Below are 20,818 nucleotides of genomic sequence, written 5' to 3'. Positions count from 1 at the left end.
ATAATTAATTCATTATTTACTAATTTTTATTACTTTAATATTTAGTTATAGTTTAACAAGATTATTGTTATTCATTGTCTGCTCAAGTAAAACTCAAAATTAATGGCATCAGGTTAATGTCACAAAATTGATGTTAGTATAAACTTTATCAGTTAAGGTTAAAAGAAATGTTAGTCTAGCCTTTTGTACTTTTAAACTCGAACGCAACTGTCGAAAATCGAAAAATTCGTCAATTCGTTGACGAAACGTTAAGCACACTAGTTGCTGAAGTCTCTCCCTGGAGTTTGAAATCCAATAATAACAAACTGAATCAACGCAAAAAAGTGGAGGTTCAGCCGTTGACTCCACTGGATGGATTCAAAGCCCAGAAATCGAAACTTCTATCGGAATCATCGGAAATGTCAATTCTTCGAAAGTCAAAAGTTCAAGAAGCTCAGTTCGAATATGAATTATTTTCTAATCGAATAGTAATTTCGAACATTTGAAGTATTCCAAAATCAGAATGAATCTATCAGATGGGAGATACTCGATAGATCCTATAGCATGTTTGAGTATGAAATCATTTTGCGAAATTCGACTTTGATAAGTAATTCGAATCGATTTACAATTTTAAATTTAAAGATTAATTTCAACCACCAACTATCTTTGATGCATTACAGTATGAATAATGAAATTTAAAACTAATCAAATTGTTGGAGATATTTGCATCATTTGATGGAAAATTTCATTTGAAATTGAATTTTCAGTCTAAACTTATTAATCTTTATAAAAGCAAGAAAAGTTTTTCAAGTTGAACTTTTAACCAAAATTGAATTGAATATTGAATAAGTTTGCTTTTCTCATTCCTTTCACAGTTGATCTGAAAAAATTGCTGGTCAGTTGAACAAGAAAATGATCTCATTTGTATTCATATTCAGAGTTAAATTGATCAATGAATGGTCATTGACATAGTTGAATGAATGGTAACTGCATTTAGTTTATCCCATTTCACCTTCACTCCATCATGTAACCATCTTGAACAGTTGATTATTTGATGAGTTTCAATGGTAATCACAATTGATAAATTATTTGTTAACAAGATTACAAAGTTTATTTCCACTTTCTATTCACTCGAATAAAAGGCAAGAAAAGTCTTTACATTTTGCAAGAAAAAAAAGTGTTAAAATGAACCTAAATATTGAATGAAGGATATAATTTTTTCCCATGTTGCCCTGTTTACCTGAAAAGGTGTAAAACTCTATTCCAACATTCATAAACAATAAGCACAAACAAGTGTAAAAAAGCCAATCTCTTTGATGGAGAGAACATTAAATTCATTGCTAACAGAATGAAATGATATTTACTCAGAGTTTCAAATATTCGAGTTCTCCAATTCATCTGAATGGGTCACTTTTACACCTGTAAAAGCGTCAAGATTCAAGCTTAAAATTCAAGCTTTTCTTCATCGGGTTTCAAAAGAAAAAAAGAATTCAATAATTTTCGCAGAAAATGTAAATCATTAGAACTTGAAATTTTTTCGAAGTTGGTTGATATTTTGATGGAAATTTCAATGAGTTTTCGATCGATTTGAAGACTTTTAGAACGGATTGAGTTCGAAATTTGATGGAAGAAAATGTAGAACAATTTTGTTTCAGATAAATCTAAATCCGTATGAACATGCATTTTTGTATCGACTTGAATGATGAGTTTTGAGCTTTTAGCTTTGGAGGCAAAGAAATTGATTCAAAATTTTGATCACGACCAAGAGTTCAGTGTATGTGGGTGATCAGATTCATTGATGGTAAACTGTTTATCATGAACATTTATGTGGGTCATTGTGTGAGCAAACTTGAAACTTTGTCAACCTCAAACAAATGGATGAGTCAATTGTAAAGAACAATAAATCATGGAAATATTGAAAGCTCATTAAAAGTCAGGATAAACGTTTAATCACATTTGGCATCAATTTTTCAAATCCAAATCAAAAGTGTTTCAGATTTTCGAGCAAAAAATAAATTCCAAAACTAAACTTTTCCAATCGAAAGCAGAGATTTTCAAAATGATTCATTTCCGAGCGATTCTTCTTGAAGATTATTCAGATCAAAATGCTTACATTTGATAGATTTTCAGATTTTCAAAGTTCATCATTTTCTCAACTTTCATTTTTTCATTTTTTCAAGTTTTACTTTCAAATCGAAAAGCTCAAAGCTGCAAAACTTTTACTGTTGAATTATCTCGACCAACTTTGAGGTTAAGAAATGACATTTCAATGTTGTACTGAAAACTCATTGTTTTTGATTATAACCAGAAAAAGTTTCAAAAAAGGTTAAAATGAATTTAAATGAATTTGCAACATTTTAAACTTTTGTTTTCCATTAATTCAAACTCAACTTATGGATCAACTCTGAACCTTTAAATTAGTTTGAAAAAAATTATTGAATTAACAATTTTGTTCATGTTTCCCTGCCATTTCAACCCTAATCAGTTTATCCTCTTTTGTTATTTATTGTATTAAAACGAGAAAGAAAAGGAGAAAAAGCGAAAGACAGGAAAAAAACAAACCCAAACAACCATGAAACTGAGGTATAAATAAAATTATCATGCATCATTAAATGCTATAAATAATATTATTGAAAAGCATAAATTATCATTTTCACTCAATTATTTTATATCGAGTTAATTCAAGCCTCTAATGAACACCCAACATGAACCAGATGGCAAACAATGGATTCAAAGTAAATGTTGAAATGTTTTCACATTTTTCCCTGTTAATTGTTGCATTGAAAATCAATGAATATTGAAGTTGAAAATGTTTCAAGATTTGATTCATGATGAATCCTGCCTTGGGATGAAATGCATTTCTTGATAATTTTCCAGATTCTGTAGTTTCTCATTGAAAGTGATGAATTGAAAAATAATTGAAAATGAAATGAAGTGAATTATAATGATTTTAAAGTAAATTTTATTTCTCCATTAAAAATGTTTCAAAGTTGATTAATAACTTGGAATAACTTTTATCTCTTCCTTTTGTCATGTAAATTGCAAGCTTCTTTGCTCAGTTGAACAAATAAAGGTAAAAACTTATTCCACTTTTACCACCTTAATATTACATATTTAAATGCAAATAATTTCAATTAAACTCTTTTTTTTCTTCTTTTCTACTTTTTCCTACTTTTGTATTTTGCCTTCCAAATTCATCAGCTTATCATGAATTGAGGGGCTTAAATTGAACAATCCAATGTGAATATTGCGTTCAGTTAATTTGCTTTTCTTGCCAAATATTATTAGCTGAAAGTGAACAAATTTAGTTTATTGGTTAAATTATTTTTCATTGGCAACTTTTTTTCTGTTTTCATCTTTTTTCTTTTGTTGGGAAAAGTTTTACGGTTTTACTTAAACATTGTAAACCTCAATTTGTATGTAAATGTTGTGCTTTTTCTCACTCTGTTTTTGCCCAATTTCAAGTCTGATTTAAAGTTGTTTGAGCTAATTTGCCAACTTGATTTGCATATTAAGATGAACCTTGAAATGCTCATGAATTTTTCATTTTTAATCATTTTCGTTAATGATAATTAACTTCAACTCGCTTCCTTGTTCAACATTGCGAATTCATTGGGTCATAAAATTCAAGTTTGATACAAAATATGCAGATGATATTTCACTCCCTGTTAGATGATTGACATAAAAAATGTTAAGCTCAACACGTTTTTCAACTTATCATTTGGCTATTTTATTGCTATATCAAGTCAATTGTTTTACAATTATTAGCTTTCAGATTTAAATTTTTCATTTTATTATCCGTTTATTGCACAAAATCATTGTATTTTTATTATGAAAATTTCCATTTGCTTTTTATAAAGCAAAGTAGGGAATTAGAAGGGCAGAGTCAACGGGGTGAAACAAAAAAGTAACGAAATAAAGTTGATCGAGCTTCTCAAAGATTTATTTTCTGGATCAATTAAAACATACATTATTTGTTTCTTTGAATAATGCTGCGGCTTGATCGAATACCCCTCGAATCCTCTTCGTCTTTTTCAGGAAAGTACACGTTTGACATTTTCTTTAGCAAAAGCAGGGAATAGGATTGCGAGAGGATAATCCAATTGAACTCAGGATTCCTCATCTGATTCACCGAAAATCACCCTAATATAACGGATTCTCAGTTTCACTTCAATGTTCTTCGACATTATCAATGGTGGTGAAGGTGGACGTGAAATCAAATACGCACATATCGTTGTAGGTGAATATCATGGTGGCGTAGGAGATTGCGGAGGAAAAATGTTGATGACATTATCATTCTTCTTTCTTTTGGCTGTTCACACATACGAATGACAGGCTACCTTGACCCTTTTTCACACCTATGTGTTTTTACTTTTTTTCGGTAAAACAATTAGAAAAGTAGAAAAACACAGCTTGATGACAATTTCAGACGAGTCATCGCTACTGCAGAAAAAAACTTGTTTTAAACGGGTTTTAGGTTGACGTTACCTTTCCCTACCTACTTGAGGTAGGGGAAAACAACAATTGGTTGGTTTTTAGCGATTTTGGCCATTTTATGAGGGAGAAGATTTTCTCCCTTAGCCGCACGTCGAAACTCAAGGCAATAATAAGAAGTCTTATTGGCAAAAATACATGAAATTGATAAAGAAATTTTTTCAGTGAGTGCGCGGTACCGCCTGACGTCTGACAAGACATTTTCACCAAACTTCAGCCAAATTTATTTATTGACGCACAGCTTACGAATGAAAAAGAAAGTTTTTGCAAAATATAAAATATCTTCATTGTTTATTTAAATGGCCGATTCATTGTCTTATAAAATTTTTTAACATTTAAAGCTACCAATTATGGTTTGCTGCATGTTTAAATATAAAAGTCTTATATGGATCTTGTTCATGACCAGCGAGAGGGACTGGTCTCAAACTTACTGCCGGGTCAAGGGTAAATTCTTTAAAAATCGGTTTGTGGTCCGAAATTGTAGTTTGAAGTTCTATTGGTGAATTCGAAAAAAGTACATTAGTGGAATGTATAATATATTCGTAGCGATGTGCCTTATTTTCTTTAGTAAAATATGTCGCTTCGGTCGGAAAGACATTCAGGTTCAATTATTTTACTAAATTGTACAAAAGAATATCAGCTGCAGTTTCAGCACGATCTATATCAGCATTTAGATCACCGACAAGAATAACATAATTAACCGGATCCCAGTATTTAAAATCATTGTCTGTTCCTCCGTGAAACATTCTGCAAACAACTCCTAAGAGATGCAGGAAATATTTTTTTACATCTGATTCAGACATGTTCGGATTGCGGTGACTGTTGATGAATCCAATTCGTTGCGATCCTTCAATATGAATTACAGCTCCGATCATACTGTGTCCGGTATCGAATTTATGTGTCTTTGGATCGCCAAGCTTGAATAAAATGGCACAATCACCATGTTGATAAAATTCAAGTTTTACTTGACCTCGTCGACTGGATGTTGATGGTCTATCTCCATCTTGTGCAGCGCAGGAAGCTTGTGAAATTTCTTGCACACCAGCAAAACATAAACCTTTTTCTAAATAGGTAGGGTAGGAAATATATAGGTAGGGGAAAACAACAATTGGTTGGTTTTTAGCGATTTTGGCCATTTTATGAGGGAGAAGATTTTCTCCCTCATGTTGTATAAAATGGCCGACATTTCTTTGTTTCGACCGCGATTTAGCCACCTGCGGAAGCTCTACCGAAATTTGACTCGGTGCTGATTGTTTCATTGTGATGTGTACTACTCAACAAAAGTAACTATAATCTAATACTATACGAGGTCAGATGCATATGAATATACAGTAAAACCTCGCAAAGGTTGTACTCGCAAAGGTTGTGAGCGGTCCTGCCGCCTAGCGATATTGTTTGTGCAACTCTTTGGCATGAGCAACATAATTACATTGTAAAAGGGGGAAAAAGCTTAAATCCCAGAGATGGCGTTGCTCTATTTCATACAACCTTTGCGAGGTTTTACTGTACATTCTAGCTGAAAAGCTTTTTTGCGTTTTATTGTCCGTCATAAAATGACCCTTCACGGTGAAAACTATGAGAGAGCCTCTCAAGCTCGCTTCAGGGCCTAGTTTTAATTTTCTTAGACCGAATAGTTGAAGGACCTTTGCTACACCCCTTTGACTCTTCCCCTCTAATTCACTACTAACCAAAATAAAAGTTTTCAAAATTTCAAAAAGTTCGAACTCCGCTTTGAAAATATGATCAACTTTGCATCGTTTTTTTACAGAGCTCATGTACTTTTACTGATCCGCCCGATCAACTATTGATATTTTACACTCAGATCTATCAACAGTTGCAAAATGCATCATCTCCTATAAATCATCCCGAAGTTCATGGTGTATTAAACGGTATTAAAGACTATTTTTGTCTATTTAAAAACTTTTTTGTGATAGCAAAGAAAATTTGGACAAAAAATTCTGTTCTGCTAATCCCATGATTCGTTATCTTGCAGTTTACCTCAACGTTGTCTTCAGAAAAAGCTTGTTATTCATTAATTTGATAAAAGTCAATTGTTAACTTGAAGTTGACGTTAATTTAGATTGAAGTTGATGTAAGAGTTTTCCTCTGAAAAAAAGGCTCAAATAGTGCAACATCATCTTGTTCATCTCATTCAATTCAGCTGATTATGTTGCAAATAAAATGAAGAAAAACTTGAAAAGAAAATGAAACAAAGAAAAAGTTCATTGCACAAAAAATTGACCGACTCAGCAAAGTGACCATTCTTTCATTTAACTTTTTACTTTTTCGATTGAAGCAAGTCAAGTCATTGGCCTAAATCAACTATTAAAATACAACACACAAAAGTACAACACTCATTATACTAATGTGTTGATACAATCATTTCCAGGTAACTTGTTATTTCCGGCAAAATTTTGCTCAATTACATTTGAATTGTGCTCGAGCAAGTTTTGCCTGATAAAATTGCCATTCCCAGTCTTACCGGGAGTCTTAATCTGTTACTGTTCATTTCCTTATTTCGTTCAAATGATAATATTTACTCTTGAAAGTAAGCAAAAAGTTGATCCATTTTCATCATTTCTGTTCTTCTTATTTGGTCTGTTCGTTTGGATTTAATCAGATTTCACCTTTTTTTCATTCCACATTGTCTGTTGTTGCCCTGCAAGTTTATGAGTTTATGTACATAATGATAATCTTTTGTTTCTTTCTCTTGCTATTGGTAATTCAGCTGATAAAAAGAGTAAGTGAAAAAGGAGAAAATTTAATGTGAAAAAAAGTTCTGGACTGAGGTGAAGTAGAAAATGAATAGAGATAAAGAAATAATCTGAGTTACATGATGGTTTGAGCAAGTATCCATGAATATGATCATCTGAGAAACTGGGAAAAGGATGAATTCCAGGTTAAGTGGAATCAGCCAATCAGAGTTTCATTCTCATGGGGAATCTGCATACAAATAGAGAGAAGTAATGGTGATAAGAGTTTCTCCTTGGATAATGATGATGATGGTGATGATGAACAGGGAGGGTAAAAAGAAGATAAAGATGTGAATCAAGTGTTTAAGGATAAAAGATGAAAGAAAATGCGATAATCATGATAAAAATTTCAAGTATGAATAATGAACATGTAATGGAGAGTTGGATGAGTCAATTTCGCACCTTTTACCTTCTTCCAAGTTGATTGAAGACTCGATAGCAGATTAATGAGAGTCAATTTTGGACAATTACATTCCATGATTTTTACTGAAGAATCGAAATTCAACCGTTCCAATTAAATTCGAACGACATTTGACTCTTTGACGGTTTGGTTCGAATAATCATAAATTTCGAGATTCGACATCAAAGTTCCATTCAGTAATCTTGAATGAATTTCGAAATATTCAAGAAAAATTCTCATAAATTCTGAAGTTGCACAATTTTCATGTTTCACTCCAATGATAATTAGATTGAGATCAGTTTCGAGTTTTGGGCAGTTTTGGGCAGCGATAAACTTCGCCAATTGTAAAACAAATGATGAAACTGGGAATGATGAAAGTAATCGGATTAACCGAGTCAGAATAATATTATTATTAGCCTTTTTAATGTTTACCTTGGAGTGAAAACTCCACCACCAGGAAAGGATAACCTCTCAGTTTGAGACTTTGAGCCTGTAAAGCCTCATACCTTGAGGTTAGATGTTGCCATTTTTGGCTTTACTCAGGCATCTTCTTACCTTTAAGAGAAACTTTGAAAATCTTTTTTCTTTCTTTTTCTTCTCTGTTTCTCTCTCTCTATCATCTTCCTCTATCCTGTCTAGCTTACCTTTCAAAGGCAAATGTAAGCAAGAAAAGGTAAGAAAAAAAATGTCTCTTGAAACATTCATGAGGATCATTTATTGAGAATAGGTGAATAGCTTTAGAGCAACTTCTCTTTTCATGGATTCTTTTGGCTTATTCTTTCGTCTTTTTGCTTCTTGATAATCATCATGATCATCATGACTTTGATGAAAGAAGAAAAAAAACCTTCAATTCAACAACATTTACATTTTCACATTGAACATGGAGAAAAGAAAAAAAACGATTTCTCTTTTTTCTTCTTCTGTTGTTTCTTCTCCTCTTTACCTTTATTGGTTTTCATATTATCATAGACTTTTATCTCTGTCAAATGAACGATTCAATAATTTTCCATGTTCCATTTTGTACTTGTTCACCTTTTCTGGTGAAACCTTTTCAATCAAAAAGTTCATCAAATGAAGTTTGCCAATCACAAGTCAAAATCTGATGACATGTTGAACCTTTGAAAACTTTGTCAATCTCGACAAAAAAAAACATTGAACAAACATCGACTCATTACAGACAGAAACTCATAAGACGAACGAAAACAACATTAAAATGAGAAAATGATTTCTGAATAATTACCTGAAAATTGGGTCAATCAAATGAAAGTTTCCATTGATTAAATGGCTTTCAGTTGAAGTATGAGTCGAAAAAAAATGAAGTTTAAAATGTACGTGAGTCATGATGAAGAATTGCATTCACTTCATTATCAACTCTGAATTTGTTACTTTTCCATGCAACTTTTGTTTCCATTTGACAGTTATTTATTTTGACAATACAGGAATCAATAAAAAACACAAAAAGACTCTCAAGAGTGAAACAAATACAAACAAAAAGAGCGTACAAAACTTTCAATCAAACCCGAAAATAGTTACACGAAATGTTACAATCAATATCAATTTATCTCAATCTGTCAGGGATGAAAATAAATCAGACATTTGCTAATTTGGAAACTCGATGAATCTTCAAATATTAATGACAAAATTTGAGTATCAAAAAGTGGTCAAAGTTTCCCTCCAAAACCTGGAAAAGTTGGAAAATTACAAAAAATCGAAAGAATTGCATCAAAATTACTATTATATCGATTGAGTTTCGAGTCAAATGCAATGGAACAATCAATGAATCAAAAGACAATTTTTTGACAAAAGTTGACATTTGTTGAGATTCTCATGAAATTTGAAGATAATTAGCAGAAGAATTGCAACTTCAAGACTTGACTTGAATTCTCGAGTTTTCAAGTTTTCTTCAGAAATGAAAATTCATTTGGAATCGATTGGAATTTGGAAGTTTCGATCTAATCAAGGAATGATAGATTAATTTGCTTGACAATATTAAGTTGTATTCATTACCAATGATGAACAAGATAATTTGTCAAGATTGATGGTCAAGTTTATTGGAAGTGTATACAATGGCCATTCGATTTGCACATCTCAATTGAGACTGAATAATCAATAAAACACTTTGTATATTCATTTGAACTTATTTCAGGTCGAAATCTTAATTGGCTTCTTTAGCTTCTTCTTTATCCGAATGCTTTTTAAACTGAACACTCATCAATCTGTGATTATAAAGGTTACACTTGGAAGTGAAATTTGATAGGACCTTTGAGATTCAAGAACAAATATGAAGTCGAAATTGAGACGAAACTTGATAAATGTTGTAAAGTACAATTTTACTGGTTAAATCGTCATTTGTAGTGAAAACAAAGAAAAGGATTGAAGCAAATAAAATGGAAAGCCGTTATAATAGTTGAAAGGATAAACTCATTTTTTATTTTACCAGACAATATGAGAAACAAGACCAAAACCAGGAAGAAAAGCATTAACAAGGTTGACAAATTCATTGGCAATGAACACTTTTGGACAAAAAATTCGATAATTTATTTCCATTTAAACTCGAACTACTTGACTCGGCTAAACGTTTGAATATTTAGATAATCAGAGTTGCAAACTTGTAAAAGGATGAAAATATCATTTCAATAAACGAATTTTTATATTTTCACAAAAATCAAATTTTCGATTTCATTGAATTTTCCTTTTGAAATGGAAAAGAATAGTTTTGATTAGAATAAAATTTTGCATAAAATTGATGAACTTCATTGTTGGAGTTTTTTTTGCAATGAAATGTTTACTCAGAAAATTGTTCAATTGTTGGTACAATCATTTTCTGGTTAAAAGCAGTGTAACAGTTTATTGTTGGACAAAAATTGATGAGATAACTGAATATATCGCTTTCGTTTTGACTTGTCATAATTTGAATCAATTCAAATCACGTTTCATGTGAGCTCAAGTAACTGTTATTTGTAAAGTTGAATGAGCCTGCAATTGCCAGTAAACCATGACAATGTTATCACCGTATCTTCATTCAACTTGAGTGGTAAAAAAAGACTGGGAGTGAAAAGGTTCGCTGGAGGAAGGAAAAGGTGACAACAATTTTTTTAATAGTTTGGGTTCAGATTTGCTTTCATTATTAAGGTTTCTGTTTTTACATTTTCCTCTTTTCCCTTTCATTGGTTTAATGTTGAGCAAATGTTTAAGAATTGGATTAATCTGACTTGTGGATTTTAAGGTCAAATCTGATGAGCAATTGGACTTGAAAAGTTGGAAAGAGGATAAAGATGAATGGAGTTGTTGATGAAAAAACAACAAAGACTTACATTGGTTGAGGGTAAAGTTGAGTAAAGAAACAAAGTTATCTGTAAGAAGATTTGTTTCATTGTATTAATCAATATGTGCCATTACATTTGGCATTTCGTGTAAACTTGAACCAGATTAAGAATCTTATTTTCTGCTGATGTAATTTAGATTCAACTAAAGGATATACTTTTACATGAATAACCTGATGGAATGGTGGACTTCCCAAATTGCACTCAATATGGAAACAGTTCAACAAAAGTTCTAACCAGAAAACTCATTTGCTATTATATTTCAAGAAAAAGATAGAATAGAAAAAAATATTCGCTTTTGAATATTTTCCAACTAATACAATCCTAGCTACTAATTGATTCAAAAAGCAACAGAACTTCGAAATAAATCAAAAGTTTCATTATTGAGCTTTAGAACAGAATTGCATGTAGTTTGCTTTGAAAATTTCGAACGAAAAGTTCATATTGAAAGTTGGAGTTGATTTTGTAGAAAAGATGAGTTTATGAAATTTGGATTTTTCAGGAAAACTTTCTAAACTTGTTTTGACTTGAAAGCCTTTGAATAGTTTGAAGAAAAACTGAAAAGCGAAAAAATTCTGAAAGATTTTCGAAATTCTATTTCCTCGAAAATCATCGAAATGATTTCTCTTAAAAGTTTCTGTTGATTGGACAAGGTAAAGAGGTAAATTTTTCGGAATTTGTATCAACTTTTGCAATTTCCAATTCGAAATTCTAGTCTTCTGAAAATTCATTTTTTGAATTGTTTTTCATCTTTTAGCTTAGACCTTTTGTACTTTACTCGTCAACTAGGGTCACTTTCCTCACAATCATCGTCATCTTAATCTTTACCATTTGAAGAATAAAAAAAGTTGTTCGACTTGTAGATGACAAGATTCAGTGGACAATAATAAATAACAACTCTACTCTTCTGTTACACACATTTGTCGAGAAACACTGAAAATCCCTGTGATATTTCATTGGAACATGAAACTCTTCATTGTTGCCTTTTCCCTTATACCTTACATCATGTCAACTTATTACCTTTACTCTTATCATTTCATCTTACTAAGTTTCTGTTCAAAGAAGAAACTGAACCAGATTAAGGCAAAAAAGCTAAAAGAGCGCAAAAAAGTAGAAAAATGAAGATCATTTTTTTCGTCTTTTCTTGCAATTCTTTTCACGTAAGCAAAAAAAATAAACTCAAACATCACCTCTTTTGACTCGACATCATGAAAGCGATGATTCAAAGATATTTCTTGCTTTTTGTCTTCTTATCATTGATTGCCTTAAAAAGCCAAACCTTTTGACTTTATCTGAAAACTCATCTTTTAAGAGGAAAACAATGATTTTCATGGAAATCTTTTTTTTACGAAAATTTTTTTCCAATAAAATGTTGAACCGTTTCAACCATTGTTTGCTCATTGGAAGGCAATTCAGCTTAACTGTTTAATTGAAGCAAATTTGTGATTCTCTTACAAAAACTATTTAATCTTGCCTGGTAATTCAATTAGCCTCTTGATGGTTGCTGCTGTTATTAATAATAGAGTTGATCAGTTGAAGAAACTGAATAATAATGCTAATAGAATAACAATAATATTTATCAATTTGGAACAGTAAGAATGTTGAATAAACTTTCATGATAAATGGTTGTCAAATAGCCTTTAGCACAATTTGATTTGCCAGTTAAAATGATCAGATAAACAGTAAACATCAGTTCATGTCCAAACTGATTCAACAAAAAGTGTAACCCAAGGGTCAACTTTCAAATCTCTTTCAAACTATTTCCAATTTTAATCAACAAATTGCTCTTAATTAAAAATTAAATCTCATCAAAATCACTAAACAAAAAAGTAACATTTGAAAACAATTTTTGTCTTAACATGAAAAGTGAACTTATTAATAAAACCTTTTAAAGTTGAAACGAAAGTTGAATTTGAAGAAATGAAAGAATCGCAATTTAGATTAGTTCAGTTTCGATTGTTAATTTGTCGAGAAATTCGAAAATCTTTACGTTCTTAAATACATTTTAGTCGAAATATGAAAGCAATTAAACTGTTTAAGGAAAGATTTTTGGAGAATTTCTGGAAATTTTGGAAATTCTGATGAAGATTTTTAGATTTTTTGATGAAAATTTTGTTGGAAAACTTTTCGATTTGATTCATGATAAGAATGAATTTTTTTGCCCGAAATTTGTTCGAGATTGTTTTGATTAAGTTAATGATTGATTGACTAAAAGAGCAACTTTTTCTTCTTCTTTTCTGCTTCTTTTTTCAGCTCAATTCCAAGATGGAATCAGTGAGTTTAATGAACAAAACTCGCCTTGCAATAATCAGAAGTTCAAATACAATTGGCTCAAAGGATATTTCAATTTATAAATGGGCGCTGAGAAAACATGGTTTCCTCATTGAAATGGATAACATGAAAAACAAAGTCAACAAAATGAATTCACAGGAGAATGGTAAGTTGATATAGTTAATTTATTATCACCATCATCATCATTTCCTAACATGGAAAAGAAAATGATTTAAAAAAAAGAGTCAACTCGAAGAGCGAAAAGTGATTATCCCAAGTAATTTCAGAACTCAACCGATATCTCAATTGAATATCAGTTTACAGTGAAAGTCAAGGTATTCATTGGGAAAGAGAAATGATGAAAGCTAAACTTTTCTGACTTCCTTCATTGAATCAAAGAGCCTGGATTTCATTTCATCGATTCAACTGCTTCGAAGCAATGATAAAATCAGAGTCAAAAGAGAGAAGAAAAAAGTTGAAAAAAAGTTCGAATGAAGAAGAAGAAGAAAAAAAAAGTTGAAAAAGCCAAGGAAATGAATGAATTGCTGGGATTGAAGTTACATATTATTATCATTATTGGTTTAGCAATTGTCAAAATTGAAACGGAAATGTAGTCGAGTCTTACATGATCAGGCCACAGTCCCATAAAGTGATCTATTGTCCTAATAAAATGAACTCGTAATAAAAGTCGAACAATTTCATTTCACTCTTTTCCTCTTTCCATCAATCTATTTACTCGAATCTTTTCAAGGCTCATCTTCATGATCATTGTTCATCACCTTTTCTTCCACCATCTATAGATTCTGCTTGGAACTTTCTTATCTGTCTTGATTACAGTGGTTCTGATGATGATTTTAGCTGTTTCAATGCGAAAACTGAAGGGTCCAGTTATCAGAAAAGGGACGGAATTCCAGGTTTAAAAGGTTTACTTGGAACAAAAGAATCTTTTTGCTCAACAATTCACGAAATTCACAAAATTTCAAGTAAGTTTTTCTTCTCTTCAGCTTTTACTGTCTCAAAATGTTTAAGTTGCAATTAAATGTTTTTTCTTCCTCTTTTCACCTGTTATTATCTGATAGCCATGAAGAATCCATTCTCACCATTATGCTTTATCCTTCCACATCAATATCAAGCATTTCTTGATGTTTCCGATGCTCTTGGTTATTCAGCTTCATGGGCTTTCCACACTGAAATCGATCGCCAGTCCATTAATATTTTTACCGATGAAGGGCGCAATAAACTTCGAGATTATACTTTACAGTCTGGAATTATTCAGCAAACAATTAGCAATCCATTAACACTGTTTGGATCAACTTTAACAATCAGATTGTTCATAGCAATCACTTCAATTAATCCATTAAGAGCTTATATTCACAAAGGTGGCTTAGTTTATTACACAGTCAATCATACGAAATCGGATAAAACATTTGAAAAGGTGAGGAACAAATTACTCAAAAAGCTTGTCGGAACAATTCAAGTTTCACCAAAATCGACACAAAATTTCGAACAGAAACCATGAAAAATCAAACGAAGAAATAAGTTGAAAACAGATTTTCCAACTTTTCCACTTTTCATAATTTTCTTGCAAAATTTCATTCCAAATCTCTTTCACACAAATTATTCATTAAACTCAAAATCTTCAAATGCTACAACGACAACGAAATCTTGAAAAATAGTGAAAATTCAAAAAAGTTGTCAAAGAAAATCTCATGAGAGTGAAAGACAAATTTCAAAGTTCCAATTCAAAGTTTTTTATTCTCTTTTCAATGACAATTTCGCTAACATTTAGAGAATTTGCTCGCTCAATCGATCGAAATTGATCTTTCGTAAACGGAATCAGCATTTAGCTTTACATAAGTGTCTTTAATAATCGCATCGCTATTTATATCAGTAAACATTCCCAGCAGCAGGGAGTGAAAACTCCGAAATTGTTATTAGTTTAGAATTTGATTTCGAATCAACATTCAGATCATGATCTGATTACTTTGACTAATGTGAACTGAATTGATTTTCATTCATGATTCTATTGAAATGAAATTTTCTCTCATATTTTTGTTCATCTAAAGGCTTAAAGAGTTTAAATTTTGTTCATTTATTCTTGTTCTGTCATTTTTCATGGTTGCTCGTTGCTTGAGACAAATTAATTTCTGTCTTTTCTGCATTCCAGGTTAATGGACATTTATGGACATTGGACAATTTCTGGGATTATATGACCATAAATTATGGCGCAAATAATGTTAGCTATGCTCAATCTTCAATAAAGAGCCATTTAACTCAATTTTTATTAATAACTGAAGCTCTTCTCTTGGGTCAAATGTCATCTTTAACCGAATTAAATCATCAAAGTTCATCATCTTCATCCTATTCAACTGCCAGTCTGGATAATGAGAAGATATTTGAATCAACAGTTTCTTTACTTGCATTTGATGTCACTTTAAATTCAAGTCTAGACTCGTGGATCCTTGGTGTCTCAATGGGATCACAATTACAGAAAGCTAATCACCCTGAAAATGGTTTCTTATTTAATAAGCTTTTGAGAACAATTTATGATGATTATTTGTCACTAATTACCGCAACAACAACAACAAACTCATTTAGCAACTCCGTCCAAATTGAATCGTTAAATGTTGTCAATGAAGTTTACTCGACGCTGATTAAAGTTCTAAATCAAGATAATGTTGGTTTAATGGGACTCAATTGTCATATAACTCACGATGTTTGCCTAAGTTCATCCGATTTAACTTACCTTTTAAACTGGAAAAGTGAGGAAAAGCTCAATTCCAATGGTTTCCAGTGTCTCTATCCGACCCTGGAAAGTTCACCTTTTATCAAACTGATTGAAGAAACTAGCAGTAAAATTGTGAAAACCAAATTAGAAAAAGGTAGAAACAGTTTAATGGTTCACAGAACATGGGATTTACATGCATTTCTTATGCAAATGGACATTGTATCAAGGCGAATAAAAGATGAGCAAAACTTTCCCTCACAACTAAACTCCAATCCAATGAACCATCAACAACCAACTTCACCCAACTTCACCTCACCGATTGATTCAACAGCCTTTTGTAATCAAGGTAAAACCCAAAGTTACAAACTTTTTCTAATTATCACGACGATTCGATTGAACACAAAACATAAAAAACTTTTGATATTTTGCTTAACTTAATTTTCAGAACTAAACTAATGTTTCTTTCAGCCAACAATATTAATGCAACTAGCAAAATTAACAAACATTTGATGGAAGTGTAATTAGGACGAATTGAAAAGATTTTCAAATGGAAGGAATTGCTTTTTCTTAAGGTTTAGAAGTTTCTAAATCAAACTCTCAATAAGTTGGATTAGTTAATTGTAAACCATTGCTATGAATTTATTTTTGTTCAGTCGATAGATCGATTAATATGTGCAATTCTTGAGACAATTATTGGTATTCAAGCTCGAGGATTGACTCGATATCTAAATATAAATGGCTTCAAATGACAAAGAATGAATAAAAGGCAGAAATACATTTTTGCCAATGATGTTTGCATAAATATTGCACTGAATATTAAGATTTTGTCGTTTTTCTCTGAGATCTATCAAGCCTTAAACAAATGCACAAAGAAAAAGGAAGCAAAAGTATTGGAAGCATTGAAGCACTCGATGTTATATTGTCTTCGTTAGTCTAAGTGTTTGATTTAATGGATTTAGATTTGTTTTGAAAGCTGATTGAAGCAAGAGAATCGCATTTCGATCAATTCGAACGGGAATTTGAAAACAAGCAGATTTCGCTACATTATGAGTTGAAAAGTAATGTTTGGCATCGAATCGAAACTTTAAAACCAATCTTTACCAAATGCACATTCAATTTACATGAAAAAGCTGTTCAAGTTGACAGATTAAAGCAGTGAAAAGTGTGAGCAATGTAATTACAAGAATCAACCTTAATTAGCATTGAAAGACATTTTCACCTTTTAATTGCTGCCTTTGATAATTGAAAAACTTTTAATTTTCACCTTAACCATAGCAAGGTTAATGAAAAGGGTGAAGAGTTTAGTGAACAATTAGCGACTGAAACTAATCAACAATTTATTGGTTAACATGGAAAAGTCAAGTTTAATTGTGAACATTTTGCAAAAAGCTTGTTTAATAATTGAATATTTTTCAGGATTACTTTGGAAATGTTTTGCTTCTCTTTGCAAAAGCGATTCAGTTAAGCCATGAGTTTACATGCGATTAAAAGTTTGGAGAAACTTTTCTCGAATAATGTTCGCCAGCTAATTTGTTGATTCTATTAATAATACTTTTTCCGATGATTGATTGAATTAAAAGCTTCTCCTTTCCATGTTATCCGCCCATCATCATCAAGACCCTTTTAAAGTTGGCATAAATATAAATTACATCTTCATCTTTTCTCGGTTGGAGGTGAAACTTGAAAGTCTAGATTACTTTTAATGTTGACTTTGCAATCTAAATTGGATTAAGTCACTTTGAATAAGGATCAACGACTGACAACTTTGCTTTCAACTTTGAACAAAATCTTTCATTCTTTTACCGTAAACATGCAACTATCATGTCAACTTTTATTGATAACTGAACATTGGAAAAGTTTCTCATCGAATACCCTTTCAAACCAATTAATTCAGAATTTCATTTTTTCCATTCTTCAATCAGTTCAGTTTTACCAACAATTCAACTTTTAACAATTAATTTGAAGATGTTTTTTCAACAAAAGGTTTTGAATCTTTGTTTCCAATTTCAATGCAAAAACTTTTTTTGCAAACGCTTTTCATTAAAAACATAATTTTTTCATTTCAATTTCATTGTTATTATTGAAATGATTCAACTGTGATGATGGTTCAGTAAATATTGGAACAAAAATCGTAAAAATGGAAAGATTGGTATAAGAAGAAACATTGAAATTTCATTCAGATTTTTCTATTAGTGTTAACTGTTTGTATTCACCCACTCCAGAGCCAAGGTTTGATACTCATGACCAATGTCAGGTTAGCATTATGAGATTCATGAACCTTCTGCCCACTCTTCAGGGACTCACAAGTATGAAAGCAAATTAGATTGAAACTCATTGCATTTCCTAATGAAGCGAAGCTTTGCATAAAAGATTGGTAAAAATATAATTACTATGATGACTGGATTTATAAGCATTTTGAGTTTGGTAACAAATTGACAATTCACTTTCAGATCTTACTATTGCTCAAAACATAATATTCAATTCCAATTGCTATTCAAATATTATTGCAATCTTAATCATCTAATAACTAAATGTATTTGAGTCCTTAGTAGTTTAAAACACTCAAAACTGTTGGTGTTTTAAGGCTGAAATGGTTTGGAAGTGAGTTTGAAGCTTCAATCTTAAATTGTTAAAACGCGATTTGAAGGTGAACACAGTTTCACGTAAAGAGTTGTTCTGCCTCAGAAATGCTTTAAATGCTATCCGAAAGCTTGATCTACTTATTATTGGTGATACAATATATTGGTGCATCAATTTGAAGCTTTTTTCGTCTATTATGATCTATTATCTAAATGTTATTACATGAGACTGAAAAGCTAATGTTGACAAAAGCTATTTTACTTTTGGTTTGACAAACATATTGCGATTTGTATTTCATTTGAAATTAAAAGCCTTTGGGTGTGATAGTTGACTGGAAACATTAACAATTCAATTCAATATTAAGTCATCAAATGTGTGTCTTCACTCCCTCATCATTCCCTTAACTTGAATAACCACACCTAAGTTAAAGTTGACACTTTTACCACTCGAATCACTTTGATTATTTAAATCTAATTTTCTCAACAAACAGTATCAAGACTAATGTTAATTTTGTTTTCACATTCACTTGCAGATGAATCTTCTTTACCCTACATTTCCTCGTTGAAAATCAATCCAACACTAAACTTGAATCCTGCATTTTCACCTCAAATCACTCAATACTATGCCAATGTTACTCATGATATTTTGATTATAACCGTTTATGGTGCAGCAATGCATTGCTCAAGTGAAGTGCGAGTTGAAGGTAAATTTGGACCGTCAAGGTAAACTAAACGCTTTCATGATCAATTCACATTCAAACACTTGATAGTTAAACATATTTGAATCATTAAAATGCACTTCTCTCATCCAGTCCAAAGATTTCATGGTTAGGTTAACATTTAGGGAATCTGAACATATCAACATTGTTATTGAACTTTATTTTTGCACAAACGAAGTGTCATGTTGATAATGTTTAGATGAAAGACTATCAAGAGTTGAATGTTACACTTATATCGACTAATCAAACCCTTAATTGCTCTCAATTTATTGCTTTATTTTGTACTTGACATCAACAGGCCAACAAATTATACTCTAGGCTTGGGAATCAATAAAGTTGCCTTCGTTGTTGTTGATGTTTCCCAAGCTGAACCAATGGTCATTAATACGTACAATGTTTACATTAATCGATTGCCATTGACCAGTTTAAAACTCGAACCAACCAAGATGCATAAAGTCTGTCATCTTAACCAGGTAAACCTCAAAATTAAACTCCTTTAGTCCTTCATTGCAACTTACAATAGAATCAAAAAGAAATCTGAAAAATCGAAACTCTTTTAAACAAGTTTTGCTAAACTTTTCAACCTTTATTTAGAACCATCAACATGAAATGAAGTCTTTCGATGTTTCGTTTCCAAACATTTAAGAGCAAAATTGCGTTTGAAAAAGTTTCGAACTATTTTTCTCATTTGAATAACTCGATGAAATTATCACATCAAATACTCGAAAATATTCAGATTCAATAATATTCTGAAAGAAAAAAAACTTTTTGTAGCTTCGATTTCAATCCCTCAAGTTATCCCATTTAGGTGTTAACATTCCCTCAAGTTATCATTCTATTCTCAGGGAATTACGACAATAATGATTTATTGATTTCACGAGTTCTCAATCTAATCTGCTGAGAGCGAATTTGAAAATTTTACAGAAAAAAAGAAAAGTTAAAGTTTCAATAATCTTTATTGTTACTAATCAATGTTTCTATTTAGGATTGTGATTTAACTGTTTATCCGCATGAAAAGTGTGGTCTGATTGGAGATGGTTTCAGTTGGTTCAGTCATTTAGAGAAACGAAAATCCCTGTCATCGTGTTCATCAGGGAGTGAACCAGGTAAATGGTCAATTCCCTGTTTATCATGTAAACAAAAGTCTTCATGCATCTGGAGTTCATCAAGATGGCAACCTGATTCATGTGAATATGATCAATACGATTCAATGCAGTTATCCAAGTGCCTTTCAGGTCGAAAGGTAAGTCTACCAACGGTTAACCTGCATAACTCATGACACTTGTCAATATATTGCTTCATTATTGTCTCATTATTAGTATGAAAAAATATTGTCAGATGAAATGATTTGGAGTCTGTATTAATAAATACATAAATAAAAAAGGAAAGTTGAACATTCATCAACCTCGGAACATGAAATAGATCACAGTTAGTTTCATTGATATGAAAGCTACACCAAGCTACACTGTTCAACATTAATATTCAAATCATGTTTTCCTTTTTTCTCTTCTCTTTTTTATTCAAAATTTATTTATTTCATTTTCATCTTTTCTTTTCCACCTTTCCATTTCA

At 31.4% G+C, this 20,818-nt stretch overlaps 1 protein-coding gene across 2 annotated transcripts in view; it reads left to right on the top strand.

The window, feature by feature from the left end:
• The window catches only part of LOC107364974 (uncharacterized), a 37,553-nt gene that overhangs the window by 7,334 nt on the left and 9,401 nt on the right, over positions 1 to 20,818 (top strand). For both annotated transcript variants that reach the window (XM_089268824.1, XM_089268823.1), the window contains exons 3-9: positions 13,203 to 13,386; positions 14,021 to 14,203; positions 14,300 to 14,655; positions 15,388 to 16,294; positions 19,061 to 19,250; positions 19,545 to 19,719; positions 20,232 to 20,489. In XM_089268824.1, the coding sequence (XP_089124950.1) occupies positions 13,203 to 13,386; positions 14,021 to 14,203; positions 14,300 to 14,655; positions 15,388 to 16,294; positions 19,061 to 19,250; positions 19,545 to 19,719; positions 20,232 to 20,489 (2,253 nt within the window). The remainder of the gene's footprint in view (positions 1 to 13,202; positions 13,387 to 14,020; positions 14,204 to 14,299; positions 14,656 to 15,387; positions 16,295 to 19,060; positions 19,251 to 19,544; positions 19,720 to 20,231; positions 20,490 to 20,818) is intronic.

This window comes from Tetranychus urticae, chromosome 3 (assembly GCF_039701765.1).
Source record: "Tetranychus urticae isolate SD_2017Ah chromosome 3, NJAU_TeUrti_SD_1.0, whole genome shotgun sequence".
Classification (NCBI taxonomy): domain Eukaryota; kingdom Metazoa; phylum Arthropoda; class Arachnida; order Trombidiformes; family Tetranychidae; genus Tetranychus; species Tetranychus urticae.
Note: the sequence above shows the minus strand (reverse complement) of the source record. Positions and strands in the feature narration are given on the sequence as shown.